General features: G+C 33.0%; 2 protein-coding genes across 2 annotated transcripts in view; one reads left to right on the forward strand and one right to left on the reverse strand.

The window, feature by feature from the left end:
- LOC117123562 (protein GPR107-like) overlaps positions 1–12814 on the forward strand; it is a 35129-nt gene extending 22315 nt beyond the window's left edge. The window contains exons 5-8 of the mRNA XM_033269539.1: positions 1144–1243; positions 7033–7179; positions 10917–10978; positions 11634–12814. Coding sequence (XP_033125430.1) covers positions 1144–1243; positions 7033–7179; positions 10917–10978; positions 11634–12164 — 840 coding nt within the window. The 3' untranslated portion in view covers positions 12165–12814. The remainder of the gene's footprint in view (positions 1–1143; positions 1244–7032; positions 7180–10916; positions 10979–11633) is intronic.
- A 2310-nt stretch (positions 12815–15124) lies between these two features.
- Positions 15125–20121, reverse strand: part of LOC117123643 (probable tRNA pseudouridine synthase 1) — a 5426-nt gene continuing 429 nt past the window's right edge. Inside the window, exons 2-6 of the mRNA XM_033269643.1 lie at positions 19718–19799; positions 19509–19581; positions 18595–18734; positions 17776–17832; positions 15125–17158 (exon numbers count right to left, since the gene is read on the reverse strand). Of these exons, the coding sequence (XP_033125534.1) occupies positions 17010–17158; positions 17776–17832; positions 18595–18734; positions 19509–19581; positions 19718–19799 (501 nt within the window). The 3' untranslated portion in view covers positions 15125–17009. The remainder of the gene's footprint in view (positions 17159–17775; positions 17833–18594; positions 18735–19508; positions 19582–19717; positions 19800–20121) is intronic.

The following is a 20121-nucleotide window of genomic DNA, read 5'->3' on the forward strand; positions in this document are numbered from 1 at the left end:
CATAGTTCAGTTTATTGACACTTTAATAGCTACCTTTAAAATTATGCTAAATGTTGTAATTCAAAGTTGTAAACTAAAATTCAGGAAAAAATTCTGTACATGCGTCTTATAATCATACCGTAACCTCGAATAGAGGCCCTGGGCTTCTTTTTTTTTTTTTGCGACCTTTGCAACCTTTGGATGGGATTTTTTTCGAGATGGTCTTCCTTTCTAGATGGGCTTCTTTTTCCAGCTACTGTACTTTTTTAAAGTAAATGGAGTGGGGGGGGGGGCTTCTTTTCAAAATGAATGCTGTAAATTTTGGGAATTACTACTATAAAACAATGGATAGGGCAACTGTAACATTGAGTCTGTATCATGGAGTGTATTAACCAGCATTAAATCACCTAAAATATTGTATGAACCAAGCATGGTTTTTAATTTATTTCTTTGTTTGAAATCCATGTACAGAATTAAAGCCCATGCTACCTTAAAAAGAAACCCATAGGTTTTATTTGAGATGGGCTTCTTTCTTCTTTTAGGCTACTTTTTCAAACTATAGAGGAGGCTTCAATCCGAGATGAGCTTCTTCTCGAGATTAAGCCCATGGGGCTTCTATTAAATTTCTATTTACGATATGTCTTGTAGAGACGTTGTAATGACTCCAATAATCAATTTATGACCAATGGGGAAACTATGATGGTGGTACTAACAGCAAGTTACACCCAGTACAGGAGGGGGTAGGGTGTGAGGATAGGGTAAAGGAGCTTAGAGTAGGATAGAGGAGCTTAGCTCCTGTTAGGATTCTCTCATAAAAAATTATGTTTGCCCTTTTATTTTTAATTCTTTGGGAATAAAGTGGCATATGATTTCCCAGTTCCTGTAGGGGCCAGTGAGCATACAGTAGACAATTGTCACATCATACTGTAACCACTGTCATCACCTTTGCCATAATTTTCATCATCTTTGCTATTATTGTCGCCATATTTTGACTTCCTTTTTAGTTCTATTATTAAAAATATCGTCATCATCACTGTTATCTTCTTCATCCTCATTTTGTCATCAAATTTGCTGTCATAATCATTACTGTCATTGTCATTATTATTACCAATCCTTGTCACCATTTACATCGTCATGGTTGCTTCTCTATTTTTTTTTTTGTAGTACTCCAATGGTCTTCATAAGTTCTTGTTTGTCGCTCCAACATTTAAGCTTGGAACTCTAGTTTTCCAAATGATTTACTGGCGATATATGGACAGCACAGGTAAGAGTAATCGTCAAAAATAAGTTTTTTTCCAATTTTACCTAAGGAATAAAGTTATATACTATTATAGGTACTGATTCTGTTCCAATATGTTGAACCTGTGATTTTTCAGTTCTCGTTAATTGCTTTTAATAAAGCTTATGTCAATGTGCGTGTCTGTCTTTTGTGTTTATATGTTTCTGTCAGTGCATCTGTAGGTCATGTCCTGTTAGAGCTGTCAGTGTCATGTTTTGATCCATGTGTTAGCTTCACAATAATAGCCTGCAGGTTGTATTTACACCATCTCTCAATAATTAGAATGTCTGTCGTGAAATTTGGAAGAAAAATTGATTTAAACATTGAAAGGCTTATATAAAAATATTATGCCAAGTAAAAAAAAAAGTAGTTTCTTGTCCTGATATTTTGGAAAAAGGAGAATTAGGGTAATTTTTTCTCTTTTTTTTTTTAACTCCTCGCTTTTACCAAGTAAACACATTGAAAGCAAATAAGAACCACTAGACATGATTCATACCATGTATCCTTGATCAATCGAGAGAGGATTTTTTTCTGATGCGAGTTAGCTATATTTTTGTACATTTCATAAATAAGGAAAATAATAAAAAAATAAAAAATGACACAGAGAAAATGGATGCTCGAGGATCAAGAAACAAGTATTTTTTTTAATTTGGCCTTTAGGGTATTATTTTCCAGCACTGCCATTTAAAAAAAAAAGATTTGTCTGGTAAAGAATGTAAAAAACAGACTTTTTTAATTGAAAATATGAAGTTAAAAAAGTTATATTAAGAAAAATTTGCTCTAGAGCTGCATTGACATTGCTGAAGTTAAAATGGAGAGTTCTAACTTGTGGACTTTTGGTCTATATTTGTACTGTTGCAGCAATCTACTTGCATAAATGTGAAAGATTGTTATGAATTTCATGTTATAGTTGCACTGAACCTAACTGTATTAAATAGTTTGAAACTTTAAAGAAACAATAAATTATGTTAACAAATACTTCAATTCGATTTTTTTGTGTTTCAAGGGCCAATATCCACTTAGAATTACATTCACAAAAATACCAGTCAGTTTATTATATAAAAAATGTAGAATTATATCCTGTTTTGCTAGGCACATCTCTGCTTTGGGCTTTGCTGGACCAAGTGTGAAGAAGATTTAAGCACAGAAAGGGACAAAAGTGGAGGGTAGAAAATCCCTATGCAGTATCAGGGAAAAGTATAGAAGATATAAACAAAAAAAATTAAATTAAAAAAAAAAAAACCCGAAAAAAAATGCAGCTAGCCAAAATTCCAAAACTAAATTTTTGATTCACATACTTTCTGCCAAAATTGTGAAATTGATTTACAGCCAATTCGATTTATGCAATAGAATCTATGAAATGTTTTGTTATGCTTTGGTGAACTTGTTACAGACAATTTTTCCTCATTCTAGTGTTCAACTTAAAGCCAATAAGTTGCATTGGAAAGTATTAGCAATATTGCAAATTTTTGGCTCAACATCTTTAAATAAATCCATAGATTTTTAATTTCAACTTCGATTGATCACAATTCCCACACCTTTGCATGTGTAATTTATATTCATAAAAATGTGTGCATACAGTCCAAGCAACTTGTGTTTGTGCCATGACAGAGAAGAATTAACTTCTGAATATTAGACTTTATGAAAACAATGGATGATCAGTCACACGGCGATCATGGGGCCGACTTCGGAACCCTTGGATTAAGATACGTACAGTACCTTCCTGCTTTACAGGTTTCCAAATTTAGCACATGTTGACAGCTAAAAGATTCTTACACAACCATGCTTGATATACTGTAAAGAAGTTATTGTAGGACATCCTGTAGCCTCAGTCAATAAAATTCTATGAGAAATTGAAATTGAAACCGGAGTAATGCTTCAGAAAATGCTCTCGGGATCAATGTGTTCGTTTCATTGCTGGCTCGGTCTTGTCGTAAAACAAGCAGCACCTTAAGAACGGAAGGAAACGGTAAAATATATGACAAACAGTCTGTTTGCTTTATTTGAAATTAATATGTTAGAAACACTGTTGTTAGCTAGATGGAAAGCTCAGTATATTGTCTTAAGAATCAGTGTTTAGAATTTACATTATGTGATCTAATAATTCTTTCCTGTGGAACACTGACTAAATTTGTATAATTTCTTGGCTATTGGTCAAATGACAATGTTACAGTTTGATTGATAAACAGAAACATATACATTATAATACATACATTATTCTAAAGTATGTCCATATTATACAATTTCCTTCGACAAAAAACTATTTTTGCACATACAATACAGTCAAAAGCATCCAAGGAGCTTTCATTATTTACTTAATTCTGAATTGTTACTTTACATGTACTTTTCTTGAAAGCATTCTCTACTGTTTTGTATATTTTATTTCACTGAATTATCTTATTGTTTATTTCATGTCATGAGGCTTTCATTCAGCCCGCATTCCCATTCTATACTATTGTTGAATAATTGTTGATTATTCATTGTTTATTTACAGTAAAGTGATATACAGTACTTAATATAATTACCTTGTTTTTAATTGGCTAGTTTGATTTTAATCTGATTGGTCGGTTTTTATTTGTTTTATAATTCTGTAAATATTGTAAACATATATGGATGGGTGAGAATTTCTCACCAGTATTCTTGAAAATGATCAAATAGATCGAAACGTTGAATCTCAAAACGTCTCTGTCTCTTTCCAGAGTTACTGTCTTTGTTTTGTTCAATACAGTCAGGATGTGCATATATATAGTCATAATGTGATGTCATCAATGTCATGTGCATATATATGGTCATAATGTGATGTCATCAATGTCATGTGCATATATATAGTCATAATGTGATGTCATAAATTTGTCATGTGCATATATATGGTCATAATGTGATGTCATCAATGTCATGTGCATATTTAGGCATGTCAAATAGAATTTGATAGTCTAAACAGGGCTTTATGGGCTTCTACATCCATTAAGTAGGCTACAGAAGTATCTTCATTTGCATATTAAGCTTGGCACTCACTGCGTGCCCACGGTTATCAGCTGACATGATTTGATGGCGAATGCAACGTCACAACATGCGCGCAATAGATCGTATTTAATGATGATCCATTCAGATTGCCACCAACAATCAGCAGACAGCGTCACGTCGTCTATGGCTCACATGGAGCGGAGTTGGGTTCAACGACTGACGGATGTACAACCGCTGTACGATGCAGTTAGTCCACTGCTTATAAAGTCCTACAAAGATTCAGGGTTTTTTTTGACCAGATAATTGTGTCAAAATTGAGATGGGACGGGGTATGACTTTTAGGATAATGTACAGTAGTTCATTGTCAGGAAAATAATTTTGTTCATTCTTATGATTTTATAATTGGTAGTGTCTTATACTTTAGATTTCTAGATTTTGATTTCACTAGGGACCCAGTTTTTTTGTCAATTTTAATCTGTGCTCTAGAATTGATTTCCTGTAACAGGCTATTACCTTAATTTAAATAAATCCTATTATTTAATTTGTATGCAGGCTTTTGTTCCCAGTACTTAGCTACTATACATATTAATGCCCTTGGACATTACTGATAGTACTTAACTTTTGTTTCCTTTTGTATTTTTTTATATAGCCATGACAACTGTTGGGGCTAGTTATATTGCCATAATTTTTCTAAAGTGAGATTTATATCCCTATTTAAAAATTGAACCTATTTATTGCAGTGTTTTTCACGCTGTCTAGAAATTGTCATTCAAACGAAACAACCATTTGCAGTCATCTGTTTGATTGATATTGTATGTTATACCAGTGACAGAAAACTATACTAGGATATGTGGTTTAATATACTAATACAGTAATACATTTTGCCTACCTGTGCTATATATAGGCCTACACTTTTCTGTTGCTTTTAAAATTGCTTATAGAATGTTAACAATAACCAAATAGTGGTGGTTTCTTTTTATATTCTTCATAGTTTTTTCTTGTGTTATTTAGTGGTGGTGCCAGCAGTGAGGCAATGGAGCATTTTCCACCCCGTAGGACAGGCCTGGACCCCCTTGTTGTCTGATGCCACAACGACGTCGTCAGATCAAAAATTTTCATCCAAATCTATCCAAATATATTATTTTGATTGTCAATCCCTAATATTGTGGTCTAAAAGCACAATTTAAACCATATAAATAAGCCATAAAAACTCACCCAGTGAACCAGGAATTTCTTTTTATTCCGGGACCCCCGATCAAGGCTCTAGTCAGCCTTCTGGTTTTCGACCCCTCCGTCAAACTATCGCATCCCTAGTTGGCAAATTTCTGGAGCCACCGCTGGTGTCAACAATGACATATAGTGTTCATATTTTGAACATGACTACGCTGTGATGATATCCAATGACTGTTTTACAAAGATTCCGTTTTAAAGACTGTTGATTTAAGTAAAGTATGCACGAAAACATTATTAATTCTGTTCCTCTGACTCAGATATTGATTGCACTGATGGAAAAAAAATGTAAAGGCAAAATAATAATAAGTCATTCCCATATAGTGTACAAGCATTAAACCATTCTACTTGGGAGTTTAATAATGTATTTCTCATTTGGCTTTCATCTGTCATTATTTTTAGTTCGAAGACTGCTCTTCTTAATGAGTCTAAAATAATATCATTCCTTCTAATTTCATTTAAAATAAAATATTCTATTTTAAAACTGTACAATAGATGAATGTTAGATAAACATAATTAATCACTGTCAGATTCGTATATTATTGTAACTGATGAAATGATAATGTAGAAAAATGATAAGACAAATGTTTTTATAGCAAAACTAGCATAGAAAAAACATTGACATTGACATGGCACACATTATGTCTTTCCTCATTTTTTCCTCTTTGTCCTGCCCCTTTAGTTTTTCTTTGACATCCCTTCTTTCTTTCACTGGAAAGTTCCCTAGTTTGAAAAATTATTCGGAAACTAATCCATTTCTGGCAAATTAATGATGTTCGCATGTGTTTACTTATCAATTGTCTCCCTGGTGTCAGCTGGCTATGCATATTACCATGCATGGCAAATTAGAAATTAGTTTGGGGGTGGGGGGTGGATGGAGCAGCTACTTCAGGTTGAGACACTTGTGCTACCTATTTTACTGAAAATGATTATAGACTACCATTTACACGAAATCGCACTGTGCTCTAGTAAAAAGACGGCAGGAAAAGGGCCACTCAATCATGCCAATATTTATACTGGTTCCCGATGAACAGTTTTCTGTCCCTTCGCGATCTCTGCTATAGCATAGCACTTACAGTAGTCCACAGTAGCTAAAATCGCCGCAAAAATTGTGTGGGAAATTGTGACACTTTAACAATTTCACCCCGGTTATTTCCCACACTTGTGCTACCAAGTCCTTGAAAATATATCCCGTAAATGTGGCACCTCACCGTATAGAAATATTTAAACATGAGCCCCGGGGACAAACTTGGGTGAGGGGGAAGGATTGGTTGGATCGCATTTTGTAGGACATTTAATGCCCAAATAGTAAATACTGACCTAACGGTGTAGATTGATAGATGAAAATGTAATACTTTAATACTCTGTTTTTATATTTAGCAGGCTCGAATGCAAGTGGGGGGTGGGGTATACGCAGGCCTGCTAGATATATTTTTTTTAATAAATACCTTTCAGAGTTATGATTTTTTTTTTTGCTTCGTGATATCTTTGTCAGCCTTAAAAATGTGGCAACCTTAAATAACAGTGTAAGATAGAAATTTACATGATATTTTTTAAAAATGAATTTTTTTTAATCATAGGACTGCAGCAGGACACAATAGAAGTTTCTCTTTACATGATTACAAGTATAGAAGACCTCCTGCTGTTTATTACTATAATGATGGCTGCTGAAGGCTGGTGTGTCATGAGACCATACATTAAACATTGCCGTTCCGCACTAATTCCAAGTAAGTATAGTAACTCCATCTGCTGCATTTGTCTTGCTTGTCAAGTGCATAAAGGTCCCCACAATATGCTCAAGTCCATCAATTGCTATTATTGGAATTTTGTTGTTGGTTGGATAGAATTCTATTTTGTGAACGGTATATTAAAGAAAAGGAATTTCTGTGGAAGCATGTAGTACTAGTTATTGGTCTTCCAAAAGGGGGTTCAAAATCCCTCATCGCCAGAGTGCACTTATACATTTCATTGGTAGATCCAGGAAATCGGAATAGACAGGCAATGGTGGGCCAGAGGGCAGTGCTGGCTCCAGAAATTTTCCAACATGGTGGACGGCGAGAGTTGCTGGTACTGGGTAGCACAGACACGAAGGGACCCTTAGGGGCAAAGAAAGTCATTGATCGAGTTCCTAGTCCACATTTCAAGCACCCTGAGCATCTTACATTAGATGGATTTGTGCGCTGTATAAAACTACACTATTATTATTATTAACATGGGGTCCGACATGTCCGGTCGGATGCAATTGTCTGAATAGAGACTCGGTCAGGGTCCCGAAATAAAAATCCTGGGGTAGCATTCACCGGGAGAGTTTTTATGTCTAATTGACCCAAAATCTTTTGGACCACAATATTAGAGATTGGCAATCATAATAACATTATTTGGATAGGTCAATTATTATTTTTGGTTGTCGGAAAACAGGGCCCAGGCCTGTCCGACAGGGGAAGTTCCCCGTCCCCTTGATGCATATTATTTATATTTATTTCATTTATTTATTATCCCGTCCAACAGCAAATACAAAATTCACTATCTACTGGTGGGAACACAAATGACAAACAGATACTCCCACCACTAATAACCACCACTAACAATAATACTAGTAATGAAAATACTAATAATAATAGTATTAACACTACTACTAATAATACTGATAGCCTCTGTTTGCTATAAAATACCTCTTAAAATTTTGAGTTTAAAAACTACAAATTTTGAAGTAGTAACAATTACAGAAGATTAAAGGCAATAAAATGATTTTTGTGGAATACTGTATGAATGCACTTTTGCTACACAATATACATAATATGAATATGACAAAGAATTTGAAGTTTATGGGAAATATTGTAAAACCTTGTTAAAAATTTGAAAATTAGTATTTACAACTTGCTCCTTCAAATTTCTATGTTCTGCAGAAGGCCAATTCAACAGTAGTGCCTTGATAGCAATTTTTAATTAAATTCTTTTTTCTTAAAAATGTGAGTATGGTATTTATTGCTAAAAATATACTGTACAGTATATTGTTTGGTAAAAACCTATGCGTATTATACACACTGGTTAGCCTATCATTCTACGAAGTAGGGGTTTTTTTTCTTGTTTTTTTTTTTAATTCAGTATATTGCTCAGTGGCACATTACAAGGCTCACCCTTAGATACAAGGTACCACTGAAAACGACCATAATCAGCATAATGGCGGTAGTACAGGTATGCAATGGAGAGGGGAAAAAAACAAAGATAAGATCAATTTAGCAAATGCATAGTATAATATTAAAACTTTGGTTGGAATTTCCCTTTGCACAAAAGCAAAATTGCGTACTGTTTTTGAACAAAGACGTTTCATCGAAAAGAAAATTCAAATCAAACACAAAATGAAGACCAAAAAGTTAATCAATTTGATATTTAAACTCATGTAATTGACAGAGTAGGTTTACGGTTGATGTAGGGTTTCATTTTTAGTATTTATGCAAATACAGTAAACAAGTTGAAGTATGTACTGTAGTCAACTAAATATATGACTGTTTATCAACATTTGTTTTTTTCAGTGCTTGCATGATGACATAAAACTTGGCTATGCCTCGTTATCAATAACATTCCATCTTCTAACTTTGGTAATGTTATATCCAATACAAAGGCGATTCATTCGTTTTATAACCATTATTTTATTAAGTCTGCTTTTAAACTCAATACCGTAAAAGAAAAGAGATTTCTCATTCTCATAATGTATACAAAATAAAAAAATGATGATGAAGAGTGCAGTTTAGTTGCTAGGGATGAAGAAATCATCTAAAATTTAAAATCCAAAACATGTTTTTCTAAAGAGTATGATCTCCAGCCTTATGTCTCCGTTCCATTAATCCTAAGATTCTACTTTAATATTTGTGATTCATTTTCATAAATCTATTGTATAAAACATTTTATTTGTTCAGACCTGTGTAGCTGTTTGCTACCAGGTTGTCTGTGCTCAAGAGGAAAAAATGTCAAAGGTTGCGGGGAAGCAACCTACTTTTAGTAATACCTCACAGCAGTGCAGTTTGACTAAAACTGGATGGTGAATTAGTGAATTAAAAAAAATAATAATAATATCAGGTTGTGCAAAGTACTCATTTTTATTGAATGAAACCATTATTTTTATCCCATGTGACGTTATCAACCATAAATGACAGAATGTATTACAAATTGGCATGAATTTCTTTAAAAGATACACTAAAGTAAAACCTGCAAAAACTTTATTATACAAAAAAATAATAAATCATCGTTCATTTAAAGTTATAAAATTGTGTATCAACTTCGAATAAGACAGATCAGAACAATTTTCTTGTCACTTATTTACGGAATTTTTAATACCAAATTCCTAGTTTTACTAGACGATAAAGAAATAGTATTATTTAGCCATCTCTAATAATTTGCAATAAAAAATATTTTTCTTGTTTTAATTTTTAATTGAAAAATGAGAACCTAAATATACAGGCCAGAAAAATTCTAGTACTGAATTTTTAAAGCCCCATTCCCAGCTAGATTTCAGTTGTTTAAAAAAAATTTGATTTTTTTTTATATATGTGAAAATGCTTACCTGAATTTAGACATTCCTAAACATGAAAAAAATGTAAGATTGAAATTTGATTTTCTTTTTGTGTTCCACACAAAAAATAAATGCAGATGGATTTTTCATGTTTGATTTTGCAATAGGTCTGCAAAGAAACATAGTAGGCACCGAAAACATTAGCACTGCTAGGCTAGGCCTAGCCTTACCTCGATTTAGGTTCTGTATCATAAAAACGGCCGACATGATATTTTCCATTGCTAGAATTGACACTTGTGAAATATAATATTTCAGGAATTATTTAAAATCTGTTAAAAAAATGATTCTGACTGAGATTTTGACAATTAAACAAACATATCTCAGGCCTACTCGATCGATCGCATTGTGTGAGATGCGCGAAGTACAAAAACCAATGTCATTAGGGAGGGCCCACTTTATTGACCGTATAAAGTATACATAAAAGCGAGAGCATTCCAGCAGATGCGATCTACAACCTCTGAATTTGCTTAGTAACGAAGAATTCGTCGAGAAAATGGTAATCTCCTATGAGAAATAGTCTGTATTTCTCATTTTTTAAATTCTTTTGCGTAAAACTATTTATGCCAATATTTTTCCATTGTTTATAATAAATAGAGTAATGCATATGCATTTTTTTTTGGGGGGGGGGCTTTAAAATAATTTATTCTATTGAAATTTATTATGATAGAGAGTGTATCCTTAAATGCAAGTCAAACAAAATATGACAAATTTTGAGACATCCTCTCTATAATACAGTCATGGTTAAAGTAAGCTGGTGCTGGAAAATTAGATTTTATGATTATTTTATGCTGAGAGAATGCAGATTTTTTCCCAGAATTTAAATGGAATATTCAGAAATGTTAATTATATTGCAATATTGATGAAATCATTAATGTCTTTCTTATTTCTTTTCAGTTATTTTCTTCTTCTATATCACATCGCAGTTATGCGTTATATTTGCTAATACTTATTTTTTGGTAAGTAATATTTTTATATATTTTATATTCGTTTTTACTGTGTAGCCTCTTAGGTATACGTTACCGTATTTCTCTTCTCCCATAGGGGCCTCTACAGCATATAAAAACGTGAATATATATCCGACACATGACATAAAAAAAATCTTTATTGCTGAACACATCCATATATATTATTATGCATACCTACTCAATTGGGTTTGAGTAATAAAGAGGTTTAAATTAGAATTGAGGATTATATTGTGTCTTTAATACATTTATGCAGGAGTGTTGCTGTAGCTTGATGGCTAAGATGTTTCAATCACAGGGTGGAAATAAAGAAATAATTGTGAGAAAGATCCTCCTTATGATAATGATCTTACTGACTAATGCCTCTATGGAAAAGATACTTCCCCCTCACTCCCACACTTATCTATTCTGAACAGTTTTGCCCTCCATTTCTAAAAATTCGGGATCCGCCCCTGTACTGTACCTTGCACATCGCTATTAACTACCAGAGGTATCAATATATAATTTACATTACTGTATTATCGTTTTTTATGATTTTTACTTTTTTTTCATGACTGACAATGTATTACTATACTATTATTGTAAGATATATAAAATGGCACATTGCAAGGTTTTTATCATTTTATTATGGTTTTCTCTCATTTCCTAGGCATTTGCTATTTCCTGTATTGTCTTCACAATCTATCGTGCATTAAAATGGTCTTCAGAAAGCATTGAACTTCTCCAACGCCAGATAACAATCACACGGCATCTGGTCTCGGTTAAGGAGATATATTTTGAAGGGAACAGCCCTGAAGCGCCATTGCTGAAGAAACTCCGCATCTACAGCCGTTTACGACAGTTGATAGCGGTCTACACAATAACCTATGCAGTAATTATAACAGTGGCTTCATTTCTTTCACAGTTTACATGGGTGAGAACGATGCTATTCGAAATACCTGAATTTGTGGTGTACGTAACACTTGGTTATATATTTTATCTTCGGGATTTCAGTCGCTACGAATCCGCAAGTTTAGAACTCTTTCAGGACAATACGGTTGTAATGCTGTTGCCGAGTCCGAATCAAAAATGGCCTCAAAAACAGACGTTAATGCTCGGTCATGCAATTAATATTTTACCGAGAACTCCGCAAGATCCAAGTAGTTCGAAAGAATTGCCGCCACTTCCTTCACCAGTGTAAGTTTTAAGATCTTTCCATACTTTCAAATGGTATGTGACAAAAAAATGTGATGCCCATATTTGGGTGTACTATGACATCATCATGCCTATGTATGGACACATCACACAATTTGGTCACATAAAATTCCATGGTGTGGACAAAAGCTTAATATTAAAAGGAGAATTTTTTATATTTTGACCAGCCTTGTACAGTCAAATTAAAACATGGTAGAAATATTATTTGCAAACAAAAATTTAAAGTAAAATTCTTATATACTATATACTTAATCTTATATATATCAAAGTGCTATAACAAGCTGAATATTATTGTTTTCATATATTTTTAAATATCATCGTTAATGTTAACAAGCATATGTAATTATTCTTGTCATATTGTATTAAAAAAATAAATTTTTTATTGTAATTTTAATCATGTATAGAAGAAATTCAATATTGTAGATGAAGTACTTCAATATATCTATCACACTCTCTGTGAAAATGACCCACATTTGTGTTGTCAACAAATGTAATCTTTAACAAATTTAATTGTCACAGTCGTTTTTATAGTTAAACATTGTCTTTGGTTAATAATTGTACTGTATGCGTTGATCATGCCATTGTAATTAATTATGATTTATTTCTCAAAATACTTAAGAGATTTATTTGTCTCAAGTTATAGAGAAGAACAAATGCAAAAACAATTATTACTACGAAAGAAAAATTATTCCTAAAAGGAAAGGGTGATTCCTAGAATGATTAATTCCTCTGGGTATGAGTATGAATTCCTAAGGGAATGTAACAAGACCTATGCCAGGCCATGGTTTCAATATGTTAATTAATACAGTTACTCATGCCTCTGTATATATTCTAGGATAAAAAAAACTGAATAGACAAGGAGTCTTATTATTATTGACAGGGAACAAGGGAATGAAGTGCATTGACACTGTTCAACCCATGGGGTATCAATTTAGAGAAGAAACAATTCCTGTAGGAAGAGAATTATTCATATAAAAAATATTGTGGAAATTATTTCTAGGGAATATATTTCATTTATAAAGAAAACAATTTTTTCCAAGTGGATAAATAATAGTTCATCAAATTATAAATATGTGATAGGATACAGAGGAAATATATTGTCTCCTGACAAAAATTAATGTTGTACAGGAAACTCACATAATAACTACTGAACAGTTGTACAGCATGTTGTAAAAATTTAGTTTATTTGATATTGTAAATACATTTTGTAAATATGCAAGCAGAAAATTTAGTATTATACAGTATTGTACAATAGTTTAAATAGTTAATATAATAATAAATTATAAATAAACTATTCTTCAGTATTCAGTATTCAACTGTGATTTAATTCTTACATAATACATGTGATATATATACTGTCTCTTATACACATCTAGATGTGTATAAGAGACAGATCTACATGTATAAATATATATATATGAATATATATATGTATATGTGTATATGTATATGTCTATGTGTATATGTATATGTATATATATATATATATATATATATATATATATATATATTGTGTGTATGATATATATAATTGAGGAACAGGTGAGTTGGTGTAATGTACCGCAATCTAAAATATTCATAAACCACCACCGAACGTAGTGTCTTTCTTAAGCTGTCCGATCCATGTATATATATCTTTATACAGTATTTAGATTTTAAATACATTTTGTTTAATTATTTTATATGATTTGCAACAAAAACAATTCAGTAATATTGAACAAGTAGTAATTAGAATTTATGAATGTGGCTGTGCTAGGTTTATAATTGCACATACTTTTCTAAGTGAAATCTTAATAAATACTGGCCTATGTTATATTATTTTATATGTCTTCATGTTCTTTAACGTCTCCATAATTGTCTTCCTTCCAAGCAATTTAAGGTATTTTTGAGTGACTCACTTCTTACTGAACATCCAAAAGCTTGGATTGTTTACATCCAAAAGTATGTACAGTAAAAATGTGAATGTTGTAGTTGCATTTAATAGCCATTTGATTGAGGATATAGGTCTTTTGTATGTGAATCCCAGCGCCACTAATGAGCAAGTTAATTTAGAGAAGGAATAACCTGAAAGAAAAGAGTATTGGACGCCAATTGAATTTGGTATGACGCGCACTAAGCACAATTAACAAATTTAAGGCCTGGAATCGAGGCTATACAAACATACAAGGATACTGTGTGTTTACACTATCTTATTGTAGGACTTCAGAAAGGGGCAGGGTTTAGCGAAAAGTTCCATTATTTAGCCAAAGTGAGGTAACTCTTCATTTTTATTCAAAATGAACCCAAGGTGAGCTTTAATACCTTCTTACTGTAAATTTAGTCGCATATACATTTTTATTCTACATCCATTCTGTAAGTGGTGGGCTACCTGTTTTTGAATGAGATTTGAAATTAAATAATATTAAATTAATCCAATGCTAAGACAGCTTTACTTTCAACCCAGAGTCTGCCGAACAGGGCCTTTTAAGGAGCAGAGTAAAAAACATCAAAATATGCCCTTTAAACATCAAAATGCTGAAGCAGGGGTTTTCCCCCCATGTCCCACTGAGTTCTCTACTTGGAAACAGCCCCAGGGAAGTAGGGCCTTAAAAAATCTTAGCCAGTGGCCCTAGGTATGTTCGTTACGCCACTGGCGACAGTGCGTTTCTCAGCATTTAATAAATTTCTGTGTCAAAAAACTCAAAAAATTCTGACAAGTGACTTAGGTCATTTATTGTTGAGTATGCAGACTGCAGAACAAACTGTGGATAGTAACTCTGTGACAACAGTTGTCATGCTGTGTAAATGCAACGCTTATGTAAATAAGCCTTTAGCAGTGAAATTTTCCCTCACTTTGCTACAATTCTGTTAGTGATGCATGTGTTATATTTGTGAGTATACCTCAACTACTGTATACGTGTAAACTAATATGATGATAATCACAGATTCTAACAGTATAGAATATTGCATATCATATATAATTTTATTCACCAATTGAAAACATTTTACGGTAGACAAATACACAGATTAGAAAAGACATTCATGAAAAATTCATTCAGATATTATAAGAAGTTTAGCTAAAAGAAAATAAAAGGCTATGGATTGCTCCATGTGCAAAATGAATTGTGGCTTTGTGGCTATTCTCATCGTCAAACAACAGTAATGATATTCAACTGCTCAAAAAGCAAAATAAAACTAAATAACATTTTTATATAAATAATAGATAAAATGATTTTAAAATATTACATTAAAATCATTGAAAAAATATAATGGAAAAAAAGACCAACTGCCATAGCCAAGGAGAGACCAAAAAAGCTGATAGATAGAATAAAGTGGATACAGGTAGTATGCGAGGTCAAAATTTAGTTGAAACCGAACTGAACTGAATCTGTAAAGTTGTTTATTGATACTTTGAAAAGAAATATAATTTTTTAAGATTTTTTTCTTATCTAACCACAGATGGTATATCAGTTTGGTAACAAATAGCAAATATGAATTTGTTATTTGTACACAAAATGCACCATGGCCTAAAAAATTAAACAATATTTCAATAAATTTTTTTTTCTTTTGATACAGGCACGTTTGAACACTAAGCATGTTTTAACCTGAATACATGTTATTGCCATCCGGGTTCATATTGTCATCATTGTTTTTTTTTTCTTGTGGACATACTGTTTAAGTAGAAGATTGTTGTCTCTTATAAAGTACTTACAATGCTACAGGGTAATTTAGGATCACATGAAGAGGCTGTCATGTATGAGAAAAGGCCGTAAACATTGTTTGTTATAGAATAACATACAATGTTTATTGGAAAACTACAGTATGCCTTTACAATGGCGCCACATGTCATAGTATTTGACAGTCCGTTCAACAAGTCTGATATGAAATACAATGAAATCAAAACTACACAAGGTACAATCCATACAAAAAAATAGCAAGTTAAAAGAACAGTTAAATTATTAAAAAATGAAAATATAAAAAAATCAACATTGAATTGATTATTGTTCATTCCTACTAGCATTTTTTCCTACTGGCATTTTTTTTATTCCTGTTAAAATATGGACCATCTGGGGTATGGGGTCACTTATAATCCCAGCGAGGTCAAGAATCAGAGCCAGTTAGAATGCAGCTTCAATATTGTATGGGTTCTGAGGGCTTCATATACATCAATTTCAGCATTGTACTCTGAAATTTATGGTTAGCTAACATGGTTAACAGACTCCTTTAAATCAGCTGACCATTTGTATCACCACACACAGTAAATATAAAATAGTTACATGTCTTAAGAAGACTCCTAGAAGTAGCTTTTCTGAACAATTTCTGATGCCTGCTGTCTTTTCATGTACTAAAAGACAGCAGTATACAAATATTGACTGCTCATGAGGGGAATGGTGAAATATATTGCCCTGACGTGATGTGGAGACCGTAGCCTATCTTCCCGAGGGCCAGGCAATAGATTTCCCTATTCGCCACATGAGCAGTCAATATTTTTTTATATATCTCATACATAGATTCTACGAGATCTAAAAAGTAATGAAAATAGTACGCACCAAGTAGGCCTAGGCTTACTTCCCAGGCCTAGGCGATCAAAGGGCCAATCTCTTTCAGCGTCGTAGAGGTCATGTCTTCTTTACCATTCGTGCATGTCATAAATTACATAGCAACATGGCCTAGAAATTGCACATCCGCGACAGAGCAAAAAAGTACTTTTAGGGTGATAGAACTTGCCATTGCCCGTTTCTTAACCAATCAGATACCTATCTATGAATGCGGTATATAATGGTTTCTGTTTAAGTGTCATTGAACATATCATTTGTAAACATTATTGATCAAATGATGATGATAATATACATCAGCTTACACAAGGTGGAGTGTTGTGCAATATCGTCTCTTCTATGACCTTCACAGTCAGTTTCTCTGGTTGCAATGCATGATGGGTAAGGCTAAATGGTCCTTGATTGGTACGTAGTAGGTAGGTCATATGGGCGCTGGTACCTAGGTCTGATAAATCAAGAATAATATTGTGTAANTCAACCGGTTGGAAGCAAAATTAAACGAACAATTCAATATGTATATATTACTACAAATTTCTTTCATATGGACAGCTGTTTAAAGCTGCCCACACTCATCAGGTACAAATACATAGTGAGTAGTCACTGTAATTTTTGAACTGACTAAGTTTGTCTACATACATACACATACATACATACATACACATACATACATACATACACATACATACATACATATACATACATACACATACATACATACATATACATACATACATACACATACATACATACATACACATACATACATATATATATATAATATAAATCAAGATAGCAGTTAACACTGTTAAATAATATATATAAATAATAGAAATAATATATATATAGGATATATACTGTAGCAATTTTTTTTATGTTGGAAATGAAAATTTTTTTTCCCTTCTTATTACACAATTTTCCTGTAAATTTGTAACCAAGGACATAAATTAGTATTATTTTATAGGAAGCAATCTATTGTTGCCACTGAAGGTCACACTCTATTTTTTTTAAGCAAGAGTTCATACAGTATTAACATTGATTATTCATGCACATGATATAACCTACATTCTCCAAGATCATGTATCAGGCTTCTCACATAAAATCCTCCACCACAACGAATACCTGTCAACAAAGATAATACAGTATAATAAAATGCATATTCAATTATATTTGATAATTTACATATGTTTAAATATACATGTTGTACATCAAAACATAATAGAAGAGGGATCTGACAAAGAAAACAAAACATAAAAAAAAAATTTAGATTTGATAATCCCAACCAGGTGAGAAAAAATGTACGCCTGGGGATTTATTCCAAATTAGGCTTTAGAGAGGGAGTTTATTCGTGGAAGGGGAGGGGGTTATTGAAAGTGGGGCATTTACTATTCAAATATATACGATAAGCCGTTACCTGCAGAAAAAAATATGAATAGTGAACTAAGTAAATCATTGCACATATTCATTCAAAAAACCAACCATAGAAAAATGAATAACTAAACTTTAAAAATTAAATAATACAAAATGGAAGCAGCACAAAAAAAGTATATATAAATATATAAAATAGTCCACAATGGCTAATACCAGATTAACAGGACAAATGTTGCACAGGAAAGGAGTTAGCAAAAATTAACACACATCCTTTGCTACATCGCCCTCATGTTAGGTACTCGATGTAAAATAATTTCCATCCCTCCCATGTAATATCAATGCAAGGAAGACACGCATCGTAGAGGCCTGTAGCACTCCCTAGATAGTTACTACGCTTTTTTTCTGAGCCATCAACAATTTTGTATGTTACAATTGTTTGGGGGCGGTTTGGCACAGCAGGAAAAGAATAATAAGAAAATATGAATTAGATTGCCAAGAGTTCCAAGAGCTTACTCAGACTGAAATGTGGTGAATCGAAGCCTGTACACTGCAGGCAGTGAACTGTAACAGGTCTGGCGGGCTTTTGCTCTATGTGCTGCCCTCTTGCTGCAAGATCAGACATTCTTTTACCATTTACCTTCAGTGCTGAATATCTGTGAGTGATACCAAAAATATTAATGTACAGTATGTAGTAAAAATCTGGAATGCTTTTGTAATGGCCATTAAAAGTATCAAATAAGTTATCAAATTCAAATGAGACACAGATCAAACTACTCTGTTCTTAGTGTTTTACAGATGTCTGTGGTCGATCCAGGAATTCAAAATAGAAGAGGCCCAGGGAGAGATTTTCACAGTTGGAGGGCCTAGTCCACCTTGGCCCCATCATGGTTGCAGTGGTGGCAGGGGGAATTAGCCTTCCCGTTGGACAGGACTGGACCCCCCTGTTGTCCAACTCCTCTGAGAGGTCGTCGGACAACAACTTAAAAAAAATAATAATTTGCCTATCCAAATAATACTATTTTGATTGCCATCCCTAATATTGTGGTCTCAAAGCATAAATTGGTCCATACTATGCCATAAATGAAAAGCTTCTGGAGACACCACTGCATGGTTAGTGATTATGGCACCTCTATGTTCGAAAGTGGCACTCTGAGACTTAATATTATTTGCTTTTTTTCTCCATTTTTTTTTTATTACAAGTAATAAAAAATATAGTGGGCCCCGAGCTGGCTAGGAATCTGTCACTGGATGTTTCACTACAAATATTCTAGATGTTTGTCTTAAAAAATGTTTATTGAATAAATTGGGAGAGTGTAAATATTTTTAGAAGTGTGAAAATTCGGGCCCTAAAAATGTAAGATATAAAAATAGAACGGGTTCTGTAGGTCCATAATTTAGCTGGGTAGTAATCTCTATAAGATACTTACATGGGTGGAACTTGAAAAATATTGCCCCTAAACTTTCCCAAACCGTCTTCCAAATCTTCTCTACTGATGTGGTCTACAAGAAAACCCAAATATACAGTATTAAAATATAGATCCAACTTGCTATGTAACTCGTGGTCAAATTTATCCAAATTTAGACAGTTTTAAAAGTGAAAGTATATATAAGAAATCCAAAGCTAATTACTACTTACCATGTGGATCCAAACTCACAATTCTTCCAGATGAATCCAATGTATCTGTTGCAGACCCTAAACAGCCCTTAGCTTCATATTTCTGATATAGAAAAAAGAATTTGGTTTAAGTGGACTGGTGCCCTCTGTTGTTTATGAGTCAATATTCACAGGCCAACAATAAGTCACCATCTAAAAATAATTTCCAGTGTTTAGTATTAATAATATATATTCCATAAAATACATTCAGTAGTAGGATTTCACATGTACAGACTGCAACTCATCCCATATGTCTATGATAAATGTCCCATTTTGTTAATCTATGTAATATAACATGTTTGTTTTCTTATCTTTTTCTTGGACGCACCGTTATGTACATGTGCCACTGTTGCAAAAGTGTCACTTCCAAATAAAGAATATATATA

Source organism: Anneissia japonica, unplaced genomic scaffold, assembly GCF_011630105.1.
Source record: "Anneissia japonica isolate Jap-2015-1 unplaced genomic scaffold, ASM1163010v1 scaffold287714_len2871179_cov188, whole genome shotgun sequence".
NCBI lineage: Eukaryota > Metazoa > Echinodermata > Crinoidea > Comatulida > Comatulidae > Anneissia > Anneissia japonica.